The 27,528-nt window shown below is 39.1% G+C and overlaps 1 protein-coding gene across 11 annotated transcripts in view; it reads left to right on the top strand.

Annotated features, from left to right (window-relative positions):
• The window catches only part of zgc:114120 (uncharacterized protein LOC619267 homolog), a 91,590-nt gene that overhangs the window by 52,038 nt on the left and 12,024 nt on the right, over positions 1-27,528 (top strand). For 9 of the 11 annotated variants that reach the window (XM_044101876.1, XM_044101874.1, XM_044101877.1 and 6 more), the window contains 11 exons: positions 12,726-12,927; positions 14,316-14,445; positions 15,809-15,980; positions 18,728-19,635; positions 21,516-21,605; positions 21,877-21,917; positions 22,144-22,167; positions 23,602-23,762; positions 24,510-24,685; positions 25,518-25,648; positions 27,374-27,521. In XM_044101876.1, the coding sequence (XP_043957811.1) occupies positions 12,726-12,927; positions 14,316-14,445; positions 15,809-15,980; positions 18,728-19,635; positions 21,516-21,605; positions 21,877-21,917; positions 22,144-22,167; positions 23,602-23,762; positions 24,510-24,685; positions 25,518-25,648; positions 27,374-27,521 (2,183 nt within the window). The remainder of the gene's footprint in view (positions 1-12,725; positions 12,928-14,315; positions 14,446-15,808; positions 15,981-18,727; positions 19,636-21,515; positions 21,606-21,876; positions 21,918-22,143; positions 22,168-23,601; positions 23,763-24,509; positions 24,686-25,517; positions 25,649-27,373; positions 27,522-27,528) is intronic. The other 2 variants (XM_044101875.1, XM_044101882.1) reach the window with 1 other exon arrangement.

A 27,528-nucleotide genomic window follows, 5' to 3' on the forward strand; every position in this document is an offset into this window, starting at 1 on the left:
CTTTGCTTGCATATTCAATTCAGAGGAATTTACAAAACTGTGGGCTCAGATAAGAGGGAAGGCATCACCAGTATTCTGCTTATTCACCAGTCTTCTTCATGTTGGAGTAAACCCTGAGGGAGGCGGCTGCTTGATTTTAATCCTGCTTGTTGCAGTAAAAAGTGACACAGCAGAGTAATCATTCAGGATTAAAATACTTTGCTTCTCAAAAGTGATGACAAGAACTTTTTCTTTTAGAGACCCTCATTGTAGTACCATTTCACATGATCCAGAGCTTTAGGCCTTATTGTCACTGTAAATTTGTGCCACGGCCAAATAAAGATATTTTATGTTTACCAAGCTGCGATAGTTTGAATCCTAATTTAATTGACAAGCATTATTATCTTGTCAAATGCCTTAATCTGTTTGGGAATCACCTTTCACCTTTCACCTTTCACGATTACCATCAGGAGTTTGAGGATGCATCCTGTTTTTGAGATAAGATTACACAAAGTCTTGGGTGTGCAAGAATAATGGTGGCAGTTGTTAGGATGGAAGAGCAGGTTGGTTGTAGACCTCGAGGTGAGTCCACATATTCTGGCAGATGTCTTTTAGTTAAGACTTAATATTGTAACCCATCTTACTTGCAAAACATTTGAAGGAGCACTTATAGGATCTGCACTCATCCTTTGCCTTCCACGTAAAGCTTACTAAATGGTGCAAGAGAGGGCAAAAATCTAAATAAAAACAGTGGTATTTCCACATTATAAAGTATTTTGAGTTTCATGTCCTGATAATAATCATAGTAAAACTCTTCTAAGGTGAAATTAAAACTGCCCACTATTCACCCCAATTTCTACATTTTATTTTTACATCTGATACTGATATCAGTAAGATCTCACCCCATGTAGGCTCAAACTTTTCGATTCAGGCATCACATAAAAACAAACCACTTGGGAAAATCCTGAATTGAATAAGCTTTTGTCTCCTTGCTTTTATTCTTACAAGTAGTTACTTTATAGTTGCATTTAGTAGCACAAATTTTAGTGTAAAGTTGCAAAACACCACAGGGGTTGTGGTGATTTTGTGAAAGGCTTTTGGATGTTTATAATTTTTTTTAATGTCAGCTGTCAGTTAGGATTTCATATGTTTTTTTTTGTTTTGTTTTTTTTCCATCATCATGGAACAATTCTAGCTAGAAGCAGTGAGACATTTTGATATTTTTAGAGACAGTTCTGTTTTATCTGTTCCCTCCTCCATCTTAATGTTCCAGCACACCAACTAATGGTTCATTCTGTTCACTTTTGTACTTTTATGCATTATTATTAAGACCATAATCGATAAGCATTAGAAAGATTCATCCTTTAATAGCCAAAGCTAGTAGTTGGCTCTTAAGAGAGACTTTGGCGGATGATAATGTGACTGAAAATCTGCACGTCCTTTATAAGAAGTCAGTTATTATTGCTATCTTTTGCTAAATTGGTCTCTGCTTCCAAGCTAACATATAAACATGAACAAGATTGCTTTGTCTCATTCTCTCCACATACACAACCCCCCACCCCCACCCCTCGCACACTCTTAAAGGAGCCACAGACCTTCATGTTGTTGTGTTAGTTGCTCTATCAGACCTTTTAGTTAACAGCATCAGGTAGACTCAAAACTGTGGACTAGCTGGCCAATCTGACATAATTCAATACCCTGACTTTTACTGTGACTCCCTCTCTTTGAATGAGACTGCTGCCATCCTAAAACAGACCACTTCCATCAGAGCAGAAACCGTTAATCACAGGATAAGCTCGGTATTAATTAGCATAGACCCTTCCTGTAATCCTCTGTTTCATTCCACTGGGTAGGATCATGATGTGCTGTGACACCAACCACTCAAGACATTACTGTTGATGACTCCAGACACAGCTAGTGCTTTTCAAAAGCACCCTAGCAGTGGCTCTGTGTTCTTATTTTCTAAAAATAAGCCCATAGTCTGTTTTAGACTGAAGACAGGTCAAACTGGGAGGAACCGAGTTTAGCAGGAGGTGGGAAATGGGAACAGCAATAAGAATCAAATCAGTTATTAAAAATAAATGGCCCTTGCAGACTCCTGGGTTTACAATTATTCACTTTATTAAGATGATTAGTGTCACCAAGTCAGAAGTCAGTCAGTGGGAATTTTAACCATGAAACAAGACATCTCAATTGATTGAGACACTTTTTGATCCCACATTGAGGGAATTCATGTAATGGGAGCAAAACAAGAGACAAAAAACAGAGAGATAAAAAACAATAAAATGTAATTTAATATATGAGACTGAAAGCTATGCACAATGTAAAAAAATAGAAAACTGTGATATTACACCTTATAAATTGTAAATAGCTGGTATTTCACAACACCAATACAATGATTGTTGCATAGATGAGAGGTTATGGAGGCAATAATGTTAAGAAGTAGTACAAATCAACTAGTTACTGATTTGTACTACTTCTGCATAACACCTACAACACCAGGTTGTAGATGTTATGCAGTCAGAGATCAGTTGATATGAATAATCTGCAGTATCTTTCCTTCCTATGATGTGGGTGTAGGAGTGTGCTTCTGAAGAAGTTCCGTTAGACAAAAGAAAACACATTGATTTGATAAAGTCTTCAAGTCATCAGAGGACCTAAAGTTTCATTACTATTAGTAAATGCAAAATTTGGATGTGTGCAGTACAGGTAGATTAGAAAACATGGCTCCTTTTGATGACAATTAAGCAGAAACAATCAAAGAGGATCTGTAGATGAAACCATGACCAGATATTGATCCAGAAGATCAGTGGTCAGGATGAACTAGTCAGATTATCCATTTAGTCTCCATCTTTGTTTAGCTCCTCTCATCTATATCTTTGTATTAGGTTTTTCTCAATCTCCAAATTTAAAGATTGTTTCTGAATTCACTTGCATTGCAATAGGAACCTTTTATCATTTATCTGCCCCACTGATAAATATTTTACTAATAAACTGAAAAAGAGGATTTGCTAAGAGAATCTACATAAAACATACACTCTTTATATGCTGTTTGATTTTACAATCACTTCAGATGACTTTGCAGACTGATTTGTAGATTCTTGAATTTAAAATGCTGCTTGAGGTTGTCTTTCCCTGGACAGAATATTTCCCCACAAACTCCAAACTTATTCGTTACTAAAAAAAAACAAACACAAAAACTGAATTCTTTATGTCCTTGGTTCTCTATGCTGTGAGCAAGGGAAAGTGAGGAAATCCATTAGTGAACATTTTGAAGCAGCTCTACATTGATGCTAAGTTGAGGGAGAGAAAATGTTAGGGTGCAATGACAGGGAATCTGATCCCATCTGTTCAGCTCCTTTATAACATCATGGCAAGTTGATGTTCTTCTCTGACAGGGACACGGAGCAGGTCAGACCTCACAAAACTGGAAATTGGTGTCAGTCAGGATGAACCTGATTGGTGCCTCTCATGTTTTAATTGAATCTCAATCTATTAAGAAAATTGACAAATGACTGAACTCATTATTTGCAAATTAAATTGTCTCTTCTAGAAGCAGTTTACAGTACCGTACTTGTGGAGTCCTTTTAAAGGATGTGACAGGAACAGGTTCCATGTAAAAAAGGCTTCTCCACCCTAATGGCAGCGTTTTTGTCCCAGTGAGATGTATCATCTCTAACGCATTCATATGACTGCTTCCGCGGCCCTTGAGTTGTTCGGCTGCTGATATGTTGCTTGGTGGAAAATCTCTATTCCCCAGGCTAATGAGGAGAACCACACAAGTGTTTTCTTCCGCTTAGGAGTGCAAAGACTGCAGGCTTTCCCAATTGGCCCTGCTCTGAGGCACTTGGCCAGAATCACTCATTGGCGCTTGACTGCCATCTACCAACACTGCCAGGTCTGTTGAGCAGCAATCAAATGGTTGAACTTGTAAGAAAGATTCTTTTCAAATAAAACATTGAAAGAATATCCTTTCACAAAGAGTTGGACAATGGTTTTGAAAGGATAGGTCCATGTCTACTCAAGAGTAAGTGTGACTTGCATTTGTATTCAGTATCCTTTACTCCAAGTCAAATTAAATGCTAAATAAAAGGCATTAGTTGTTGTTTAGCAGTTTGATTTTTTAATATAAATACATTTGTTTGGAGAACAAATATATTAGAAAATGAGCAAAAATGCCCTTTAAAACACTGGAAGGGCTGCATAGATACAATGTTCTGTTGTACAAGTCATGCACTTCACAAGTCTAAGAGAGTGGCTAAAAGAAAGCCATGTGAAACCCTGTTTGCACTTTGTCACAACACATGTCTGGGACACAGCAAACATTTGGAAGAAGATACCATAATTGTATTTTTTCCTGGCCTGCATGATTATGCATGGAGTGAAATTAAGACTTGGAGCTCACCATCCTAACAGTGAGACACGGTGACAGTAAAATCAAGCTGCGAGGAAGTTTCTCTTTAGTGCAGACAGGGAAGCTGGTCACAGCTGATTTGGAAAAGGGTTGGACCTAAACATAGGGCAATCCTGGAAGGAAGCCTGCTCCAAGCTGCTACTTGAGACTGAACCACAGATTCCTCCTCAAACGGTGGAACTCAGCACACAGGCAGAACTGGAATGGAGTGGTTTAAATCATAGCATATGGTCCAGTCAAAGACCAGACCTAATTCCAAATTAGCTGCAACACTCAATAATTGCTGTTTATGCAATCTGACTGAGCTAGATTTAGAAGGCAAAAGATTATAGCTTTAATGTGCAAACCTGGTAGAGACGTACTCAAAAAAAAAAAAAATCACTGTCGTTGGATCTGATGAGAAAGGTGGTTCTACACAAGGTACTGAGTTACAGACGACTGGATTTAAATAGTTTTGTCACGTTTTCAATTGGAAAGTACTTTCCCTTGTCTTCAAAATTATGCCTTATTTCAGTTTGTCTCATAAAATCCCAATAGAATACTCTGAAATTTGTGGTAGTTTAATGACAAAAGTTCAAGGACTGTGCATGTGTAGATTCCTATAGGAATACATGGAAAGGAATTTGAACAAGAACATTCTCCTCTCACTTAAAAACAAGTGTCCTTGAGCAAGCCGATTAATCTGAAGCTGCTCTGCAGAAATTGGAGGATCTTTGATCTAAATCAGGAAGCTTGTGTGTGGACATGGCATGTTTTCTGCCTGGCTCCTTCACCTGCCTTTCCTCCCTCAGGATGTTGTAAAGATGCTTAGCCTGTCCACTCGCATCACACAGCAAGCGTCTCATTACAAACGCCTCTTCATATGACGTGACACAGAGGTGCACAGCGGAACATGCTGGTTGATGTTAGAGCCTCAGATGCTCTGTGATTAGTGTCACAGGAAAGGAATGCCACGGTACGTCGATGTAATCACCGTGAAATCTCAATCAGGGGGCGTGGCCAGTGGGAGGCAGTTGGCATGTTACAGCTGTGCACAGCTGTCTCCATCAATCAAGTCTCTGTTGTAGCTGCTGAGAATCCTTTATCTGAATAGTTGCCTGACGGTCTTCAGAGAGAGGTGATAATACAGTTAGAAAAGGCTGAAGATGATGCTGGAGGGAGAGGTAAGGATCAGCCGAACACAATTCAATACAGTACTGTGTTAATTTACAATTTATTTTGGATTAAATTAGGGTTTTTCCTCTAACCACCTCCAAGTGTGATAAAAGATCATATTTAAATTGGTTTCTTTGCTCAGTTGTCTTTTAGGTGTTGATGTGTAACTGCTCCAACAATTGAATGTTGCAGAGCTCAGAGTTAGTGGCTTAACAAAATGGTTACTCCAAAAATGATCAGCTACTTCACTGACATGGGAAGAAGAACCCAAAGTTCAGAGAAAATGGGTTTAAAGATCTTTAGAAAACCTCAAACTCTGGATCAGGATTAGTGTATTTGATCTGGCTCCATGGAATTAACCTTTACAGAAAGTAGGAACATCTACAAATTCTGTCCAGAATTTACTGAAATTGCTTGCGTGTCTGAAACTTTTCATTGCTTTTAACCGCAGAACTTCGCACTAATGCTATTTGTGAAGTTCCATCCATCTATCCATTTTCTTACCCCATTGTCCCTAATGAGATTGGGAGGGGTGCTGGTGCCTTTCTCCAGCTAATGTTCCAGACTAATGTTCCCTGGACAGGTCGCCAGTCTGTCGCAGTATTTATGAAGTTATTTTAGAAAATTATTTACTGTGTAGACCATGCATTTGTTTTTACTTTGGGAGAGTTAACTGATCTCATCAGGCTATGGAGTTTTTCCCCTCCTGCCTGCTTTCTATTCAATAAGTCTTTGTTACAGTTGTCCTGAACGGCGTCATGGGAACGTTGCTGCATGTAAATGTTGGTTAGATAATGGTTTTATCTTTTCCTCTTAAATAGTTTATTTTTCTGGCTAAAAACTTCTATGTAAGAATTTATGCTCTGACCAGTAAAACCAAAATCAAGCTTTAAACATTTGTTTTTAATTTATTTTTCTTTAGGATCATTATTTTAAAAGAACCAGTAAAAATCATCTTTCAATGAAATGAAGGACTTTGTGAATTCCTTATTAGTATGGCTTTAGCTGATTGCATCGACTTCTGAAAAGATAATGCATTTGCGTAATCCACAAAATGTTTTGTAGTTTTGGTTCAATTAGAACCAAAGAGCTATTTTATAGGGACAGAACATTTTTCAGAAATACTTAAAAGTTCTTTTAATTTGAATTCTAAAAGTTCAATTTTTAATCTGTAGTAAATTCAACAAGTTAAATTCAGCTGACAGGGTATTTACAATTGAAAAATACAAAGTACAACTTATTGTGATTGAAGACTGAGCTGATCATAGAAGATCAGTAACAATAATTTGTTTTTATTGACTAGTTATTATAAGCAGGGATGTAGAACATTTGTCATGCTGCTTCTAAAAGCCTGGGTTGCCCTAAACATTGGGGTGTTTGTATTGAGTCCAGAAAAAAAAAAGATCCAAAGGTTAAGAGGTTGAACCTCAATGAGGTCAAATTGTTGCACCTTTAATGAACAAACTCCAGAACAGGAAGCTCTGCTGTGAGCTCTATATAATCCTGTTTGGCACAGCCACTGCAGGACTCTTGGTAATCACAACAGCAATGACACCGAGCCAACAATGTCACCCTGACAGGCAGATGGAAGAAAAGAAAAGTTTATTACCCCACTGATTATCAGATAACCTTTACAGTTGGCGATGTTGCTCATTTTTCAACCTCAGTTTGGTTTTTCAGCACTGAAGTAATGAGCTGGAGAAGGAAAAAATTGTGAGAGTAGAAGAAAACCACATTTTCAGTCTTACCTTTGGGTTAATTTATTATCAAATGCTTTGTCAATGTATGATTTTCTTTTTCTCGGTTTTTGCATGATTGGATGGTACATATTATATTCAACTGAATGTGAATCTATTATGGAAAAGCAAACTGAGCAAAGTTTGTTGGCACCACTGGCTCAGTTAAGTTCAAAAATACTTTATTCATTCCAAAGGTATATTAGGTGTTGTAGTAATTCGTCATCCAAGTATCTTCAAAGAGTCATTGCAGATGGTGATGATGTGGGCAGGAAGGAAGTCCGGTAGAGCTAAAACTTCCAATAAATCTGAAAAAGCATCTGACTGGATTTTGTTGCTTTATGACGGTCTCATGACTGTGTCTGCATGCTAACAGCTCAATATCTGGGCAGCAGAGACAATATTCTACAGTAACATGTCCTGGATGTCACCATCAGGTGTTGGCAAGCACTTCTAATCCACCTCATTTACTTTTGGCACTCCTCTTCAAATCTCTGTCTGGTCGAATGGTTAGACATTGGAGCCGGGGATATGATTAATAGGACAGATAGTTTGAACATCGTCCTTCTCTCTCTGCTCTATGGTTCTGCTCTGCATCCATGAAGTTTTCTTATTTTAACTCTGTGATCCTAGGGTGGTAGTTCAGGTACTACTAGATTTTTAGATGCTAATTAGCTGCGAAAATAGTTTGTTCATGCAATGGTTATGTATCACAACTATCCGAAAGTAAAAAAAAAAGAAAATAGAAAACGAACAAAAATTCTTTCAGCTGCACAGCACCCAAATCTCAGAGAATAATTGTCCAAAAATGTAATGCCAAACAGCAAAACCATTATAAACAAAAGTCTTAAAAAAGAATGAATCAAAACAAATGTAGCAGAGCTACTCCAACATGCTTCTACCATGAGTGACGCAATTTTAGAGAACGAATGTTCTAAAATGAAATTAAAACAAAGCAGGTTTTGTCCTACTGGGACTTTACCCAATACTAAGATTGAGCATTTGAAAACAAGCAGGTGTTGTGAAAAGAAAAATGGATATGTTTATATAGTAGATGCAAGCTAAGGGTCTGTTTCTTCTCTACAAGGCTCTGGAAAGACAATAGACTGATTTGCCTCGTAAACCCCAAACATAAGAACAACTTAAACTGAAATCTGTTGGATTCCACCCAAAAAAACTGAAATAAGATCATCACTGGATCTTTCATCAAAGTTGTCAATTTGGCTGGATTACAAAAATAAAAAAATAAAAAAATAAAAATCCCAAACAAAACAAGTGCCATCTACTGATTATTACGCCAAAAATCACATGTTGTGATTGAAGATTCTTTTGAAGATCCAATGAGTTTTACTGTTGGTGTACACCAACAGATTACTCTCCTTCAACCTCAACTTAAAGAGAGTCTGAGTAAATCTAACAGTAAGTATACATATAATTGAATATAAACTGAAGAATGCAATGTCTAATTTTTATTTTATTCTCTCTCTTTCTTAAATTCTCTGGTGTGTTTACGGTTGGGTGAGCTCTGCCTCAATCCTTTATCTGCTCCTCTTCTTCACAGTTCACTAAATAGAAACTTTATGATTTCCAGTTGCTGTGTTTCATTTCCTTCAGTAGCTTATGTCTCGTATGACTGAAACCAGAAGGTGTGCATATGGCTGTCGAACCTGTTCTGAAACCTTACCTCTCCAAACATGTGAGAGGTGGCTGATATAATTCAGTCATGCTGTCCGTTACCGTTAACAGATGTGTTTTTCTGATCTCTATTTAAGTGGAACTAGTGAATCCCTAAGAGGTGTTTATCAGCACTGTGCTGGCATGGTTCTTGGTGTATCTTCCATGTTTGCTTGCTGATGCGTGTCTGAACGTCATGGCTCTCCCTGCTGGAATTTCATGAAGTTCAACAACACCCACAAACCATATGTGAAAACGAATCTCAGACCTCAGCTAGACAGCCTGTGAATCCAGGCTCTCTGGGAGCTCATTACTGGACTCTTTGGGCTGGAAAATGTCCGTCAGTAAGGATTCATTAAAAGCCAGCAGAAGCGTCTGGTTGTGCTATAACCTCCTGGGAACCGAAGAAAAAAAGTGTGTTCCAATTTCTTTTTTTGTGTGATTTCCTATCTATTTGGGTCTAAAAAAACACCTTACAATTAAAATTTTTTTAAAAATATTTTTATTTTAAATTTCACAGCATGTCCACTGTAGTGGACAACAGGATGATTTTAGTGTAAAAATACAACTGAATTTAGAAAATGAGCAGATTATCGCTTTAGAGTAATATTAACAAAAGAATAAATTTAATTTGATCAAAAACTAAATTCTTTATCACTCTTCGTTGTTTTCTGTTGCAAGGACAATAGTTGCCTGTGTATTTAGTTGAACATTGAACATAAGCAGTTCTACAGTTCTTCTTTTGGATATTTTAGCGGTGATAATCCTGGAAGCACGTTTTCCTTTTGGTGATGCAGAGAAACATCTTGCATTTGGTACACCTCATGTATGTCTTGCCATTGCAGCCCTTATTCCTGCATCTTTCTGCATGCTTGATATCCACCATCTCTGGCATGTGCCTGGCCCCTAGTCTGCGTACAGAGGGCTCTGGTTGAGGGATCCTTGTTTTGGTTGGTGGCTGATACTCTTCTTCACTGTCTTCACTGCTGTCATCAAATGAAGGACTATCCAACAGCTCTTCAGCCAGGTGCAATTTGAAGTCCAGATACTGTTGGGTGTTCTTAGATGATCGATTAATCGCTTTACTGTCAGACTTGTATTGGATCCAAGCGTTTGTAATGGCAACATCAAAGAAATGAGCGATCACACGTGATGTCCATTTCTTGGTCCTGGTTGACATGCGATAAAAGCTCAGCATTCGGTCACACAGGTCTACGCCACCCATGTTGTCATTGTATTCTCTGATCACTGCTGGTCGCGCACCTGGACATGAGCCTTTTCTTTGTTGGACCATCTGCTACAGATATCTTCTGGATCTTTCCCATACACAGTGGAAGCCATCAACACTGGTTTATTGTCAAACCATTTAGTGATTGCCAGCTCAGGCCTCCTCCGGACCATCGTCACTGATGCTCCTCTCCCTTCTTTTCGCAACTGCTTATCTCCTGGTAGCTGGCATGGCTTTGGTACTCGGTTCCTCATTATTGTTCCAGTTGCTGGAAGACCCTTTGCAAGCAAAGCATCCATGAGATCGATTGTTGTGAAGTATCGATCAAAGAATACACAGGTTCCTGTGGGAAGAGATTCAACCAATCGCAAGACTGCTGCAGCTCCAACTCCCAACCTTTGGCCCCTGAACGTATTCTTCCCTTGATACACCTCAAAATCCAGTACTAGACCATTTGGAGAGGCAAGGACAAAGACTTTTAGGCCAGTAGGGTTTGGCTTGCCTGGGACATATTGCCTGACTGGACAGCGGCCTGTGAAAGGGATGATTTGCTCATCAATGCAGACCTTATTATACCTTGGAAGTCTGAGACAACCTTGCCTCACACGGTCAAGCAATGGTCTGACTCTCCAAAGAATGTCTGACTCCTTTGTCTCTTCTGTTACATCCAGATCATCAACAATCTTGAGTGAGCTTCTCAGCTTGTAGAATCTATCCCTTGTCATTTTCCTGCTAATAACTGGCACTTTAGTTTTTTTAGCCCAAAACATTTTAACTCTGGGATAGCCAAGGCAGGCCATGTGTACTGATATGCCAAAGAAAATCTTGATTTCTTGAGCAGTAGTATTTAGTGACACTCCTGTCGTTTGCAGCTGTCTTTGATTTGTAAAAGCTGCCAAATCTTCAAAGATTTTGTCGTCGATGTACTGCGAAAAGTATTGGATTGGACTCCAGTGTTCTCGGATTTTAGGGTCATCTTGACAGACAGGAAGCCCAGGTAGCACAGGTGTGAATCTATTATGATGGATGGGAAAAAAACACAAATAAGTACTAAAATACTAAATACTAATACAGCAATAATATAATATGATAATAGAATTGGATACATTAGCCTAGAACTAAATAAAACATACAAGGTAGTCCTGGCCCACAAAGCACGACGACTTTCCTGCTCCCTTTCTGGCTCTGAGACTGTCTCCTCATCAGATACTCCTGCATCTTCTTCCTCTCCTTCTTCACCTACTTCTTCTTCACCATCTTCTCCTGTCCCAGGCTGATACTCATCCTCATCCTCATCTGACAGCCCCAAATCTGAATCTCCCTCTACTATTCGGTATAAAATCCTCTCTGCTTCACTTCTTTCTCCTACAAGAATGTTGACTCATTAAATACATTAAAATGGTCCTGGTGTCCACTACAATTGACATTCATAAAAGGACTGTTATTTCAAAACAGAAATTATTAAACTGTTTTCTGAGATAAAAATATTATCATTGACATGTTAATAAACAAGACTATATATAATTATCATGGTAAAAATAGCAATAGATAAAGAATAATTTGCTTACCTTTCCTCTTTCCATAAAATGTGGTTGTTGGTATGCCAGCCATTTTGATTGAAAAGAAAAAGTGAGTTCCCAGCATGCAAACCTATCACATGACACATCACTGGAAAGCCCAGGATGTCCTCTAAAGAGTAATGCAGGGCTTGATAGGGTAACTCAAAATAGTAAAAGAAAATACAGGTGAACAAAATGTCCACTATAAAGGACACAAATGAATGGGCCGGGTCTCAGGAGGATAATGAGAGGTCCTTCAATATTAGGTTGCCCCAAGGGTTCAGATTAGACAGGTGAAATATCACTGGAAATCTGGGTTACCAGTTAAGGTCATTAACTTTACATTGCTGATGTTTGCTGACTCGGTGACTGAGCATTTTGTGGCAAATTTCTTTGCTCTGTTTGACTCCAGGCGCAGAAATTCATTTAGGTCCATTTAGTTTCTTGCTGGTGAAACATTTTATTATAACATAACTGCTGCTGTCTCTTCTGGTCTCCTTTCTCTGCTCCAACTTTCTTCTTTTAATTTAAAAACATTGTTCCAATAGTTTCGGTAGGTTTTTTACTTCCTCATTAGGGTGGATCATGCTGAATGGACTGTTTGATTGCAGCTCTGAGTCGACCCGCTTCAGTTAACCTGACAGGCAGTGCAGCTCTAGTTTTATCTCCAGGATTTGTGTCTGATTTTTGTCTTCAACATTAAATGTTTTGTGTGACTTTTTTTCTTTGAATAAATGTTTCGATATCATTGTTTGCTTGTGTTCTTCAGCAGCATCTGGGATGTTTTGGTCCATTTATTGTCTTCCTCAGGTCTCAACATGTTAAATGTTCACTCTCATGACAGGATAATTGGACAATTATTAGAGAAAACCTTTTCCCTCTGAAAGTAAAATGACATCTTACTGTAGGTTTGAAGTCACGATGCAGCATCGGCCCTTTTTCTGTGCACTCAGATTCTTTCCTTCTTTCCTGTTTTTCAGAGCCGTACGCCCCGCGTGACCCGACTCAGCCCAACTCAACCGGCTCTTGCAGACCAGAGCAGCAGGGTTTCTTTTGCCTCAGCTGAAAATCTGGAGACCATGTCCGAACATGACATTCCCATCGGCTTTAACCGGATGAACCGGCTTCGCCAGAGTCTTCCACTGGCTCGCTCGTCTAGCCAGGCCAAACTGCGGGCACCAGGTCAGGCCACTGTGCTTCTGTTAAATCAGCCTCAGAAAGCTCCATATATTTAGTCCTCATGTTACTAAGTACATAAGGGCTCAGTCTCAATGAGCTTGTTAGATATTAAAGTTTGTAACAGGAAGTGTGGCTTGTCTGGTCACGTTAAAGGAGAAGGCATATTCTCGAGAAGATGAGAGTGGAGCTTGGTGTAGCTGCAGTGAAATGAACCACAATACTACTGAAATAAAGTAGAGATGTTTGGTCATAATGCAAAGGGCAATGTTAAGAGACAACTAATTGCAGAACACAACACAAACCACTTAAGCTCTGTTGTGTTGTAGCAAATGGACTTGGGCACCTTCCAGTAATTCAGTCGTTCATTAAATTCCTTTGTATTCCAAATTATTCTACAGTCAAATGTGAGGCCATCTGTTTAACAGCTGATGCTTGTAAAGAACTGGGAAACGGGCTGAGAAGAGAAAACTAAACGGTTTGAATCAGGTGTATTTGAACTTCCCCTACTATAGATAATTTGAAAACCCCTCTGACATTTTTGACTTAACTCTGTGGAATTCTTTCAGCAAATTTAGGAGTCCCTGTGAGCGGACAGTTGTCCAAAGGTCTCACTAAATATTTAACCAGATTTAAAATGTATTTTTCCAGTTAAGTTAAGTGTAAGTGGTGATGAGTTTGGTAATTATCACTAATTGGGCATGAACTTTATAAATGTTCTTACTTTGAAGACCAGATCCTGCAAATCCTTCTTCAAGTTGATCTTTGCTCACTTTATTCAGGCTGACAAGTTCCACTTGACATCAGCTAAAGTTAGTAAGATATGACTTGTTTTAATGCCAATGATTCTGCAGCATCAGTTGCCTTGACCAATCAACAACTTATCACACGAATTCCCTCTGGACTAAATGTGAATTATGGATTTTATTGACAGCTTTGTTCTGTTTTTGAATACATACCAGCTGTCTTCAAATGATCCCGTCAGAACGCGTGTCATGTCTGATTAATGGCTTCGTCAGAAAGAAAATTCCTCTCTTGAACAACTCCCCTCCAGCATCTGAGGAGGAGGACGGTGTAGCATTTTGTTAGACTGAAACAGTACAGTTATTGAGAATTTTGTTAGCATGTATGTCAAGCCCATTTTCAAAGCAGTTTCTGACTGTGACAGCTATGATGCTTTAACTGAATAATTCATTTCCGATGCTACAAACCAAATGTCAGTTTGTGGCAGAGCTTCTGAGGCCTAAGCTGCTCTAAATCCCACCAAAACAAACTCACCATATTTAATGTTGTGATTGCTAAAATTGTAAAGATAAATTAACAACTCAATGTAATAATTTTTTTTCTCTCCCTCCCTGTTTTCCCTCATTGCTCCTCCTCCTCCATCTTTGCAGGAATCCTCTTCCTCCAGCTCGGGGAGGAAATTCGCAGGGTGCACCTGACCCATGAGCTGACCAGCTTGGACACCCTGAGGGCTCTCATTGTTCACATGTTCCCCCAGAGGCTCACCATGGCCATGCTCAGGTAGGCACTGATGACTCACAGACATGAACACATTATTACTACATTGAGATGTTTATTGATCTGTTTAAGATGACGCTTGAACCTCTGCAGTGCTACATTTACACTTCATTTAGTGCCAGTTTTATAAATCAATATCAGATCAGGAGGCTCACAAATACAAAAACACAACTATGAGTCGGGCTAAGTCATTAGTGTTTTATATGGTTCTTTTTTTTTTCGTTTTTCTTTTTTGCTCATTTTCAGTTCTCCAGAAAAGCAAACCTTGTGTTGCTTTTGAATAGGAGAATCAGATCTGTTCAGTAGTGATTGAAAGCTAGGTCAAATCTGAGTTGAAGTTATACAGAATTTATAAAAATAATTAAAAAAAAATCATGTTTGAAAAATGGATAAAGGTCTTGGTCTCTTTGGTGATCTTAACTTCATTCTAAAAAAACTTTGATAAATTGTAATGAGAAGAAATTATAACAGATGCTCACCTGACCTCTCTGGCTTCGTGAGCAAAAGGCATTCCCACAGCATTATGCATACACCAACGTGTTTTGCCATGATATAAAACTTGTGTTTGGGTTGATTTGCTAATTTTCCAGAAACAATTTTTGCATTTTGACCAAACAGTGCAAAGAGTCTGAAAAAAATGTTTGTCCTACTTTTTAGATTTCAATTTGTAAGAAAAAATACTATCAAAAATATTTGACGGTTTGCCACACTTCACAATTATGGGCTGCTCTGTGTACGTTTTTATCATAAAATTCTAATAAATCAAGGATAATGGTTGACCTGTGATATTAAAGGAGTCGTTGTACTTCGCAAACCCCATTGCATGAATGTTGCGAGGCTCAAGAAGGAGAACTGAAGTGTGTGGGGTTGATAACATGCTTAGTGATTGTTAAAGTAAAGGTCAGATTCTCAGCAATATCTGTATTCATCTCTTTCTGAAAGCCATTTTAAGCTGAAGACCAACATCCCATCTGTCTCTTTCTTATCTTCTGCCATGTTTGGAGTGACTGCTTAAAATCACAGTTGGTGTAAACTGACAAAATGATGAACAAAGTCTTGATGCTATCCTTCTCCAAACAATGTGGTCAAAACAACATTTCCATCAAGATGTTAATTATAGATCGTCTGTGTAATCTGCTGACATTTAACCATTACAGACTTAGTATTACATTTCTGATGCTAGGAGGCAGTCCTCAGTTAATTGTTTCATTACAGGCGCCTCAGGCAGGTAAAGATCTTTCATTTATCTGTAAGTGAATCTCCATCACTGTGCATTAGCAGCTAACTGGGGCTCAAATTGTCTTTCCCGGCACTGTTTATCATTGATTTTCTTTTTTTTTTTTTTTTTGTGATTATTGATCTGCAGGTCCCCCAACACAGCTCTACTAATCAAGGACGAGACCCGTAACGTCTTTTATGAGCTGGAGGACCCACGGGATGTTCAGGACCGCTGCGTAATTAAAATTTACTGCAAAGAGCCCATCTACGGCACTTACCCCGGACACCACAACCCCCACATCGCTAACGGAGACTTGAGAGTAAGTGTTCAGTCAACCAAATTATTAAAATAGTGACGATTTTACGCTAACATTGTAGTCAACATGAATATTTCTCAACCAACAGAATAATGTGGTGGCAAAGAACCATCCAGATTGAGTAACAATTAGCACTAAAGTCAGAATTCCCCCTACTGGAAGCCCCCATGTTCCCCCCTGCGTCACTGTTTACAAACACTGCTTGGAGTTACGTAACGTCTCAGAGCTGAATTGGTTTGCCTCCATTGTGAGTCATGTGACCTTTTTCCTGGACCAGTTCCAGGCTGTCACATCTTCAGCGCTGACTTGGCTGGACGCCAACATACTAAAGCAGAAAACACTGTTTCACAATGGCACATGAGCAGACCAGCTTATCTTACCTCATGAATCAAAATATTTGTATTCCTGCACCTGAAATGTGCTTTAATTAAATGCAATATACCTATTCTGGAAGAAGGGCCTGGAGAGAAGGAGAAGATGGGCAGTAAATGATCAAGGACTGCGAATGCATTTGGGACTGTAGCCTCACCATATAGTGCGCCTGCTCTACCACTGAGCCATGTGGAGCCTTCAGTAATATATATTTTCAATATTTTTTTATTTCAGAATTACTCAAAATGCTGGTTGTATAAAGTGCAACCGAGGTGACTTGGTCCCTTCTCCTTCTTCCCCATTTACTGTTAAACGGGGGCCACTAAAGCTGAGAAAATCTTAAATATACTCACAGCAAATAATAGCCTGGTTATCATAATAACTGGTCTTTAAAACCTTGGTTTATATTTATTGCTTACAAATGACACAGTGGGTATTTGGTACCTCTGGCAATTTTTCAATGTTTTACACTTTGAGACGCGTGTAATTTTCTTCATAGGTACACCTGAACTGTCAGACGATCTAAAACAAATCTGGAAAAAATTCACATTGCTTGATTTTATTTTCTTAGATAATTAAAAATGTATTGCACAAAATAAATATTTTATCACCTACCAACCAGCCAGAATTCTAGCTCTTACAAACTTGTTCATCTTGAAGACACCCTGGTATCCTCACTAAATCATTATGTGTAGTAAAGAAACTTGTCCACACACTCAGTCTGATTGCAGCGCTTCCTCTGTAAGCCTAAAGAGGACATCAGGGACAAAATTGTAGATTTGAGAAAGAGACTTTGGTGAGAATGTGATGATTGTTGGTACAATTATTAGAAAATATAATCTTCTATCAATGAACCAGTTTGTGCATCCAACCAGCCAACCAGCTATCCATCTATTTTTCATTTAGTTATTCTTCTATTTTTCTGTTCAGCTGTAGGTTTACTTACATATCTAATTTCTAGTTTTCTGCAAACCTATACTTTAATTGCTGCCTTATGAATGACCCACAAAAACTTGTTCGTCTTTTATGTGTTTAAATAAAACTGGGACAACTTCAGCCATTACTAGTTATTAAAAAGTGTTTAATATTTTCTATTCTTACAGGAAGAAATCGGTTCTAAACAGATAAATGACATTGCAGAGAGGCAGACATATGTTGTGCTCACTCAGTGTAAAGTCTATCTGCATGTTTAACAGCTGAAATGAATTAAGAGCTGAAGGCAAAGAGTGTTTGCTGCTTCCTATGCAGCCGAACAGCTCCAAGGCTTTTTGTTTACATGCCTGTGTGTCTGATTGCGTTTCTCCCTGCCGCTGAGGTGCAGCTGCCCGCTAATGTTCTGGAGGTCAGTTGTTCCCACGGGATCCTCCGCCGCCTTCAGCTCTGCTCTGAAATCTTCAGAGCGTTTTACAGCCTTATCGAACAGGCAGCTTTACCTCGAGTTTTATGTGTGTAAAGTACATTGGCTGCTGCTCCTGTTGTCAAGGTGAGGACTGAGATGTGTGTGTGTGTGGGGGGGTTTATTGAACTCCTGACAGTAGAGCTCAGATTATTCCCTGATTGCAGAGCACAAAAGCATGACCAAGACTGCTGAGGCCAATCCAAGCCCTGTGCCTGGAGGGCAGGAGATGGTTGGGAATAAGATTGATTGGTAGATTTTTCTCAGAGAGAAATCAGCCAGCTTTAAAACGGCACCACAGGATAAACTTTAGGAACTACTGACCACATGGGGGTAATAACGTTGGTATGTCCTCAGCATAGTTTAAGAGAGTAGCTGTTGCTACGATACAAGATAGAATATGATGTCAGCTATGAGACTATCCTCAGGGTGTTGTTGAAGGAGTCCTATGGGTTATGTGGAAATATTGGCGTTTCAATTTGCATAGTCTCCTGGAGATGGCTTTGTGCGTCATGAGCAATTACAGTGTTGTCTTCTTTTGTGTTTTCTTGCCTCATCCATTACTTTTGTCTGCTAAGCCTGTGCTGATTTCAGAGCTGCTCATCTTTTATTGCCTTGCTCTCTGAAATGTAAGACTGATGCCAAAAGATGTCCTTTGTATTCTCAGTCAATAAACTATCAGCTGGAATCGGTTGTTTGGTCTTTCCTGATGGTCAGAAAGTAGCATCCATGAAAGTTATGGTGAACTCAGACTTGCTTCAAAGTGTGACGGGGTTATTATGAGCAGTTTTCATTAATTTTATTAAACAAAAGTGTATGACGTGTTTCACATTACTTGGAAAATAACAGAGTACTGATTCTGAAACATTTATCCTCTCACCTACTATAGTAGATCATAACACATTGAGCTGTATTTCTGTCCAGTTCATGAGGAGACTTTCAAAGATAATTATCAGCATCTTTGTTTTAATTTTTTCCTCAGAGGGAGATGGTGCATGCGCCCCAGGACTCTCCGTCAAACCGTCGCCTCGGTAATCCCGCCATGTCCTCCCAGCATTCGTCATCCTCTGCTTCACCTCCTCAAGGCTCACCGTCCCGTGCCCGCCTGCTCTACAGCTCCGGGAGGCCTTCATCCTACGCGGGCCCGCCCCACCACACCCACTCCCTACCTCACCCACACTCCCAGTCCCACCACTCCTCTCCCCTCCAGCAGCCTCAGCTCCACCAGCCCCACCACCCCCAGCCGGCCTTCTGTACCTCCTCCAGCGCCATCCTGGAGCGCAGGGATGTGAAGCCTGATGATGAGGTGGGCGGTTCCAGGAGCATGGTGCTGCTGCGAGGAGATGGAGGTGGGATCTACGCAGACCCATACGCTTTGGGTCCAGACACGAGTCGGCTGAGCTTTGCAGGAGGTCCTCACTCTCCTCTGCCTGCCCGAGCTGACCCCTACGCTTCCTTATACCGCCGCGGGGGAGGACCAGGTCCCGGATCAGTTCGGTCGCTAACCTCCTACTCTGCTGCGGCGTTACAGGGAGAGCTAATGGAAAGTGGAGTTCTCTACAGGCCTGGGGGGCCACTGTACAGTGATGCCTACACTGCTTCCATGCTGGCAATGGGTCTGAGAGTTCCACCGCCCTCTTCTCCTCAGAAGATACCTGATATGAGGGATTCCTACGGGGGGACTATGTCCACTCGCGGTTCTCCAGGGAGGGCGAGTTTAAGAAGGGACTCGGTTACCTCCTCTGTGTTTGGCGACAGCCCCAAAGTCCGAGGCCAGGGTCCAGGGTTGGGTCTGACAGCAGAGCAGCTCTGCATGATTGGTGGAGGCGATGGAGGAGGCAGCACTGGAGGCTTTGGGTCACCGCTGATGGGGAATGAGACTGAGACCAGGTAGGATGGCGCATATGGAGCCGTTCCGATTCATGTCATATGCAGAGGAAAAGGTAGACTGCACTCATTGCTCTTTCTAACACTGCATGACATGTGTTACTTCAGTCACTGATCCTTGCATTGGGGACTAATAATTTGGTGCTCGTCTCATGTGTTCTCTGTTGAACTGACTCAACTGTTTGCATTTAGTTTCTGTGTGTTTGGCGGTAACATTACAGTCATGTCTAGCCACTGTGTGGTTGGAAGAATTAACATTCATCTTAGGTCATCTCTCTTTGACCATCTTGTGTCACAGCTCTTCTTAAGGGGAAATTGCTGCATAACAGCTGCTCTAATCTGCTTGATGGTACTTTTATTGAAAGGATTCAACGCCTGTCTCATTTGATTCCGGTGTCTGATGTTTCAGAAGTTTCTCTCTTAAATTTTTAATCCAGCTTGTCATCAGTAGTTTGAGTAATACCACTGAGTAAGTTAGATTTTCTCTCTACTGTAAGTATGTGAAAACAAGACCTTGATGGAACGCACACTTCAATGAAAGCATGGCTAATGTTGTTTGGCCAGGTAAAGCTGCAGGCGAAATTTGGAAAATGACAACTGCACCTTCATGACTGTTTTTGCGTGGGATTGATAATTGATTTATCTCATTTTTAAAATGAATATACTTCTTGTGAGTTGCTTTCTTATATATTTGGCATGTGGCACATTTTTTACTTGATGCGTCTTGTTGTCAATTGTAAAAATCTGTGTTTTGGTTTTGTTGGTAGGACATTTAAAGATGTCTAAGGATAGATCAGATGCTGAACTTCTTGGAATACATGAGCATGAACAACACTGTACAATTCATCGCAATGGTATTTAAAATTTGATTTGACAAGTCTAATGCGAAAATGGCCCTTTTACAATATTTGGTGACATGGATCTGGTCTGCTTAATTTATTAATATACAACATTTATTAGGTGCACTTTGCTAGAGCACCTAATAACTAGCAAACTAGCAACAGGACCTCCTGTTGCCTTCAGAACTGCCTTGAATCTTCACCACTTAAAAATGAACAAAGCGTTGCTCTTTGTTCACTCCTGCTCATGTTCAGTGTGAAACCATTCTGATGTTGTGCAATGTTGTGCATCAAAATTTCCAGTAGACCAGCAATTTTTGATATTCCTGTATCTGCTCATTCTACATCAAGGCACTTTGAATTGCCTTGCTGCTGAAAATGTGCTATATATATAAAATTACCTTACCATACTCCACTCCAAAACTCGGTTTGAACCTCAGAAAGTTGCCTCATGTTTTAATCTTTATAGTAAAAAAGGTTTATGGCTGCTCACCGGCAGTCAGATTTTTGCACAGCTGTTTATGAGTGATAGTTTTGCTGGACAAATTATTTAGAAAGGATTAATATGCTATGTTTTTTTTACAATATGGTGACTAACGTGTGCAGAGTCAATTCTAAAAAAGTCAAGAACAGTAGATAAAGCAATGTAGCAATTCACTGATAGGTATCAGACCAACAAATATTTATCTTTTAACAAATTTCTAAACATATGAGTATTCTCACAGTTAAGACTTGGGCTCAACTCATGGCTATTGTTTAAAATGAAAAACATTATTTTTTACAAAACTCAAAAAAAAAAAAAAAAAAATCGGGGTAATTCCTTATCTGCTTGTGTACAGTAAAGATAGATTATTATTCAGATGCTAAACGTAGATTAGTGTCCTGTGATGCATTTCCTTGTTTCTACAGTGACTCTGTGATTAATTTAATGCATCAGCATCACCTTGGTGGATAATTTTGTTGCAGCACTTAAGTGCTCTTTATAAAATATGCATGAAATGTCTGTTAGTTACAGTATCTTTTGGATTTGTGGTCTGAATCCAGGGAGCGAATGGAGGCAATGGAGAAGCAGATAGCGAGCCTGACGGGGCTGCTGCAGAGAGTACTGAGCAGAGCGCCTGAAGCTGAAAGTCCGTAAGTTAAACATGCTTTTGCAAAAAAAGTAAGCATGCGTGTTTACATTAACCTCCTATAGATATTTGTTTTGTCAGAAATCTATCTGACAAATAGATCACTTAACATGTGATGGAACATGTAACGGATCCTTATCAGCTTTATTTTGCCAGGAGAATTTTTTTTATTTATCAAGAAAACATGAAAAAAATTTTTTTTTAATTTCCACCATTCAAAAAAGAAGGATGTTTACATGATTTGTTGAGGATACGTGGACTTTTCTGTCTTGCAGGGAGAAGCTCGAGTCGGCTAGTGACTGTTCAGGAAATGACCGTAAGTAATCCCTGATTCCACCTAGTCAAACCTCCACTGCTCATCGCTGCTACCTCCTGCTGGCCACATAAATGAGCTTTTCTTTCTTTCAGAACAGCTGCTGTTTCATTTTTATCTGCTTATGTCAGATGTGATTGTTTTTAATGGCTGTCTTCTTTATTTTTATCTTATCGTACTGCTGGCTTTTGCTCTTGCTGCTTTGTAACTGCTGCTCATTTTGTTTTAGCTGGACAAACTAAAAAAAAGAAAGGTAGCTACAGTTTGTGTTCCTGAAGTGTCCGAAACGTATTCCCCTGTCTGCCCGACCCCCGAGTCCTTCATTATTTTCCTTTCCTTGGGGATCCATTCGCTTCCAAATGGTCTACATACTTCCCATGTGTTGTCTTAAAAAGACCTTCCTCTCTGACAACTGTTGTCCTTCAATTTTCCTTGTTTTATTTTGTGTGTTTAAGGTACAGTTTATAGAGTTGCATTAAATTGACTCACAAAGTTCTGTGAGTTTCTGCCTTTTTTTGTTTTGAGTGTTTGGTAAATATTACAATATCCACTGATTTTTATGGTTAATTTGTTGCAGTGTAGTTACAGTTGCATCTCAATAAATTCTTCCATCTGTCCATCTACCTGTCTTTCCTTCCGTTTCTCACCAATCAGTCTGTTAATACACCCATCCATCTCATAATTTTTATCTATTGCTTCCGTCCATCAGTCTATCTGTAAATCTTCCTGTCTCTCCCATTGGATTCATTTGTCAGTTTGTTCATTCATCCATCCATTTTGTGATTGTAACTTTTCTGTCCATCTACACTTCCATCCATCCATCAGCCTACTCAGAACCATCCGTCCATCGCAGACTGATAGTCAACAAGAAAAATGATCTTAGCTCACGCTGTAATCTGTGCACTCTTTGTTTCTACTTAATCAAAAATATTTCAGTTCTGCATCTTTATCTGGAGCACTGAAGCCTCAGACAGAAATCTGATGTTTCTCTCCTTGGGTGTCATGATTTATCGGATGTCACAGTGGTTTCAGTTCTTCTTTGTGTAGCTTTTATCATAGAAAATTTGGTCAGTTAGACAATGCCACCTCACCTGCAGAGACTTTGTGATTGAAGTGTTTAAAATATTCATTTTATTTCAGACCTTGCTTCATATTTTTTTTGGTTTAAGTTAATTAAATTCATCTTAAATGCAACTCTGTTCTGAGTTCCTTTCCGTGTTCCTGTTCTGCATGATTCATGTAACCCAACACACCAATTACTGTGGGAGCTTAGCTGTCATTGTCATTTCAGAGGATTATCAGATTTGGAAGCTCTCATGCATTTCAGTTGTCTCTGGACGTTGTTATAATGAGACACATGAAAATGTTTTTCATTATTGACCTATTTGTCCCTGAAGCCTTCCCATGTTTATCGTTCTGCGTCCTCTCCTGACCTTCAGCACTGATGGATGTTGTCCTGTTTAAATATTTCTAGCAGCGATGTTCTGCTTCAAGTAGATTAACCTAGCATGATTTTAACATTTATACAACCCAAAGGTTAATTTAATCTTAAAATCTCTATATAAAAGATATTATATTAAAAAAACAAAAAATGTGGGACTATTTCTATCAGCTCTGAATTTTCCCTCAAACGAGCCAAAGCATAAAGGAGTGCTCACTAAACTTGCATTTTCTTTACGTTGATCAGCTCTGACACCATCTGCTCCCCTGGCTCTGATGCCCCCTCCATGTTTGGGGGCCAACCAGCCCGTAGCCGTGTCCCGTATGCAGATGCAGGTCCACCTCCAAGGCCTGCAGCAGAACACCAATGCCCTGCGCAAGCAGCTTTCACAGCTGCGCAACATGCAGGTGTGGTTGTGGACTGAAAACAGCTGTTCAGTGTTGGGACTCCTTTTTGTTGCCTGTTCTTAAAAGTACTGTAATACCAACACAGTTACAAAACTTATGGAATAACATCATTGAGTCAACATCATGTAAATAAATAAATGTGGAGACATTCCAAAAGAATTTTAAAAAATAATATAATGTTTCTTTTTGTATAAATCAGCAAACCACACATACAAAAACATTTAAAATTAAATTGAGAATGTGTGGAAAAAGTCATAATTTCATAAGACTGTTACATTTATTGTTAGGTGGAAATATAACTTCTAAAATTCCTTGTAAAATTTAGCAGCTTAAAATTAAACGCTATCTTTCTAAGACTATATATCTTTGGACCTCATACATCTTGCACATCTTCAGCTCTTGCAAAAACCAGTCAGTTCTTCCCTCAGGCTCTCACTGGTTAACACAATAAACACTTTACAGCCTGAGAAACATAGTGAAACAAAACAGTCATGTTTGCACCACCGTAATGTGCCTTAAAATAAATAAATAAATAAAATAAAGGAAAAGCACAACACTGGCATTGACGAATCAGAATTTAAAGAACCCAATGTAATGGGTAGAGCTCTTCTCAGGAGTCACTAATGCTGTAAATATTTATACTTTTAAGAACTGATGCTTTTTTTTTTCTTAATCCACATGTGTAGTTTTGTTATTATTATTTAAAATATGCAGTCTCTAAAGATTAAAAACAAAAATGTTTTTCAGCTGGAGAACCAGGACTCCGTTCTGTCTCTACTGCGTCAGACTGAGTCTGAGCTGAGCCTCATGATGCTGGACGCCATGCGACCCCAGGAGGACCCGCTCCAAAGACAGCGGCTCTTAGTAGAAGAGGAGCGGCTGAAGTATTTGAACCAGGAGGAGCTTCTCATCCAGCAGCTGCAGTGAGTTTGGAGCACAATTAACAGATGACAGTTTGCAGTTTGATCAGAATAAAAAAATGCAAATAAAGTAGTAGAAATTAAGCATTATCTTTTATTAAGCCCATATTTCTGATTTTAAATAGTTTCTTATTGGTCTGATTTAATATTCTAATTTTAAATATCACGTTTTCATTAGCTGTAAGTGGGAAATTAGAATGATTAACAAGGTTATTTATATGTAACGCAAGTTTTCAAGCATACATCGCTGTGTAAATCTCTCCTGTTTCACTTGGAAGGTCCTGAAATAAGACCCCAAAACACTTGTAGTTGTAATGGCTGCTAATGGGGATTCTACAAAATATTTACACAAGGGAGTTTTGACTTTTTTTTTCTTTTTTTTTAGGTCTGATGGGTTTAAATGGAGACACATATTGAAGTTCTATTTTCAGAATTCCTTAAATGAAATATCAAAGAAGAAAATATTTCATTTTCAGATGCTGAAGAAGCATGTTGTGAACATTCAGATCTGAACATTTATGACTTTTATTCTGTTGTATTGTGGAGAGTTTTTTTTAATTAGTTGCAGGCATGTTTGTTTTCTCCTTTTTCTTTTGCATATCTCAATGATCAGGAAGGCCCTGGAGAGTCAACGTTGGCTGTAGTTTCTAATTGGTTGCTTTTCTGTGTTAACCCAGATGTATACAGTAATTGCTGAACACATAGCAACTGGTCTGTAAAAGCAGTTTTTTTTTTTTTTACTGTTTAGAAAATCATGTTGAATGTTGTGGTGGTGTCGTCTCAAACACTGATCCACATTTATTCCTGACGGTATTTGCTTTTGTTTTTTTCACAGCGACCTGGAGAAATCTGTTGAGGAGCTGCAGAGGAACTCGTCTGTCAACCACGGCCTGGTGACGGAGCAAGAGGTGGAGCAGAAGAGCAAAGAGCTGAGGATGTTGGGAGAGACTCTCACTGAACTCAAAAGTAGGGGCTGCTTTGCAAATTGGTTGTTTTCTAAACCCAGTGGATGTTCAGGATCCAGTTGAGGTTGATGAGAGTGTCACTATCCTTAGTGAAAAAAGGGCTATAGTCTATTGCAGCCTCTAACACTTTTTTTTTCTTTTTAAATGAACCTGTATTAACCTCCGTTTATCTTCCTATCAACTCTAGTCCTACCGAATAAAGGTTTTCCCTTGTCATACCTCTTTGGTGGTTTTCAGTGTTAATTTCTATCTTATAAAGTGTTTTGAATATAGACAAAATCATTCAGTTTTATCTAATTTGACCAAAGCACCTTCTTACACAGTTTTGACTTGACTCCTGCTTGATTTATAGAAAGTAAGACTTCTTATAGCTTTCAACCACCTTATTTTTTACTACCACCCACCCTCTCATAAATGGCAGAATATTGTAACTAATATTGTAAGTTGGTGTTTTAAAGTACTTTCAAAAGGTACTTTGAACTGGTGAGACTAATCCTATGTAATAACAAAGTCTTGTAAATATTCCAAATGAAATATAAAATGGTATGTTAGGTTTAGTTAGAGGTTGTGGTTCAGGTGTGAGCAATTCAGCATTAATATTTATGGCTCTTCCTACAGTTTAATTGCTGTTCATGAAGTTTCAGTTTTGGCCTCTTGACTTGCTGCCCTGACCTGCACTACACTGTTCACTGAATATTAATGAGTAATTCCAAAGCTCTCTGGGGTTCATTGTAGCAGAGTGTTATATCTGAACACTTGTTACCATGTGCAACAGATCCTACAAATGTGAGAAAAAAATTATCCTGAAAAAAGAGCGAGATCCAAATGTTTAAAAGAGTGTTCTGTGTGGGATGACTGACTGCCTGAAATTAGCTTTGCCAAAGTTTGTGGATAAAGTGAAGGTGAGTTCTGTTCATTATTATAAGAAAATAGATATTCATAAAGCTACATGAACAGCTTGGATGGTATCTCACTTCAGCTATCCATTTGTCGAGATTTGCTTGACTTTAATAAATACTCCAGAGTTCTTTCTTTCCCTTATCAGATCCTCGGTTACTGCAAGTTCATTCCCATTTCTTTGAGTCTTCTTAATTTACAAATAAGCTAAATAGGATCAAATCAGAAATCACTATCAGTAGTTTGCTGTTCTCAGACAGAACTTGTCACTGGGTGAGAGGATTGTCTGAATTTCCTTCCCCTCCCTGTTAGCTTTTTGACTTGATCTTGAAATGGCTGAAGACGACGAATGGATGGATGTTGTTGGGTTTCAAAGTAAATAACTTCCACAAAGACACCCGTAGGATTAATCTGTCTTTGGGATTCATCTGTTTTTGAAAATGTGGAGATACAAAGGCAAGGTAATCCTGACTGTATTGTGTTTTTTAGTAAATACGATGCACACATTGACAAAGTGATGTGCGATTGGGTTGTTACAAATATGGAAAAAAAAACTTTCTCATTGAAAGGTCAAGTCGATGTTACTCATCTTTGAGATTCTGGCTATTGAGGTTGTTGCCCTGGTGTGGTTTTAAGAGCTTCAACACCTATCCTAATCTCATTACTGATTTATAAAACAAAACAAAACAAAAAACAGTATTTATCAGTAAGTGCTTGTGTTATTTTAATTTCTAATTAAAGCGGGCTAAGAATAAAAGCATGTGGTGCCCTTTTCTAATAACATGACACACAGTTTTCTCCACTTATCTCCTCCTCCTCTTTTCCTCAGACCAGTTCCCCAGCCTGCAGAGTAAGATGCGAGTGGTGCTGAGGGTGGAGGTGGAGGCTGTTAAGTTCCTAAAAGAGGAGCCTCAACGCCTGGAAGCTCTACTGAAACGCTGCAACACCATGACTGATGCTCTCAGCTCACTTCGCAGGTATTCA

This window comes from Gambusia affinis, linkage group LG20, assembly GCF_019740435.1.
Source record: "Gambusia affinis linkage group LG20, SWU_Gaff_1.0, whole genome shotgun sequence".
In the NCBI taxonomy this organism is placed as follows: Eukaryota; Metazoa; Chordata; class Actinopteri; order Cyprinodontiformes; family Poeciliidae; genus Gambusia; species Gambusia affinis.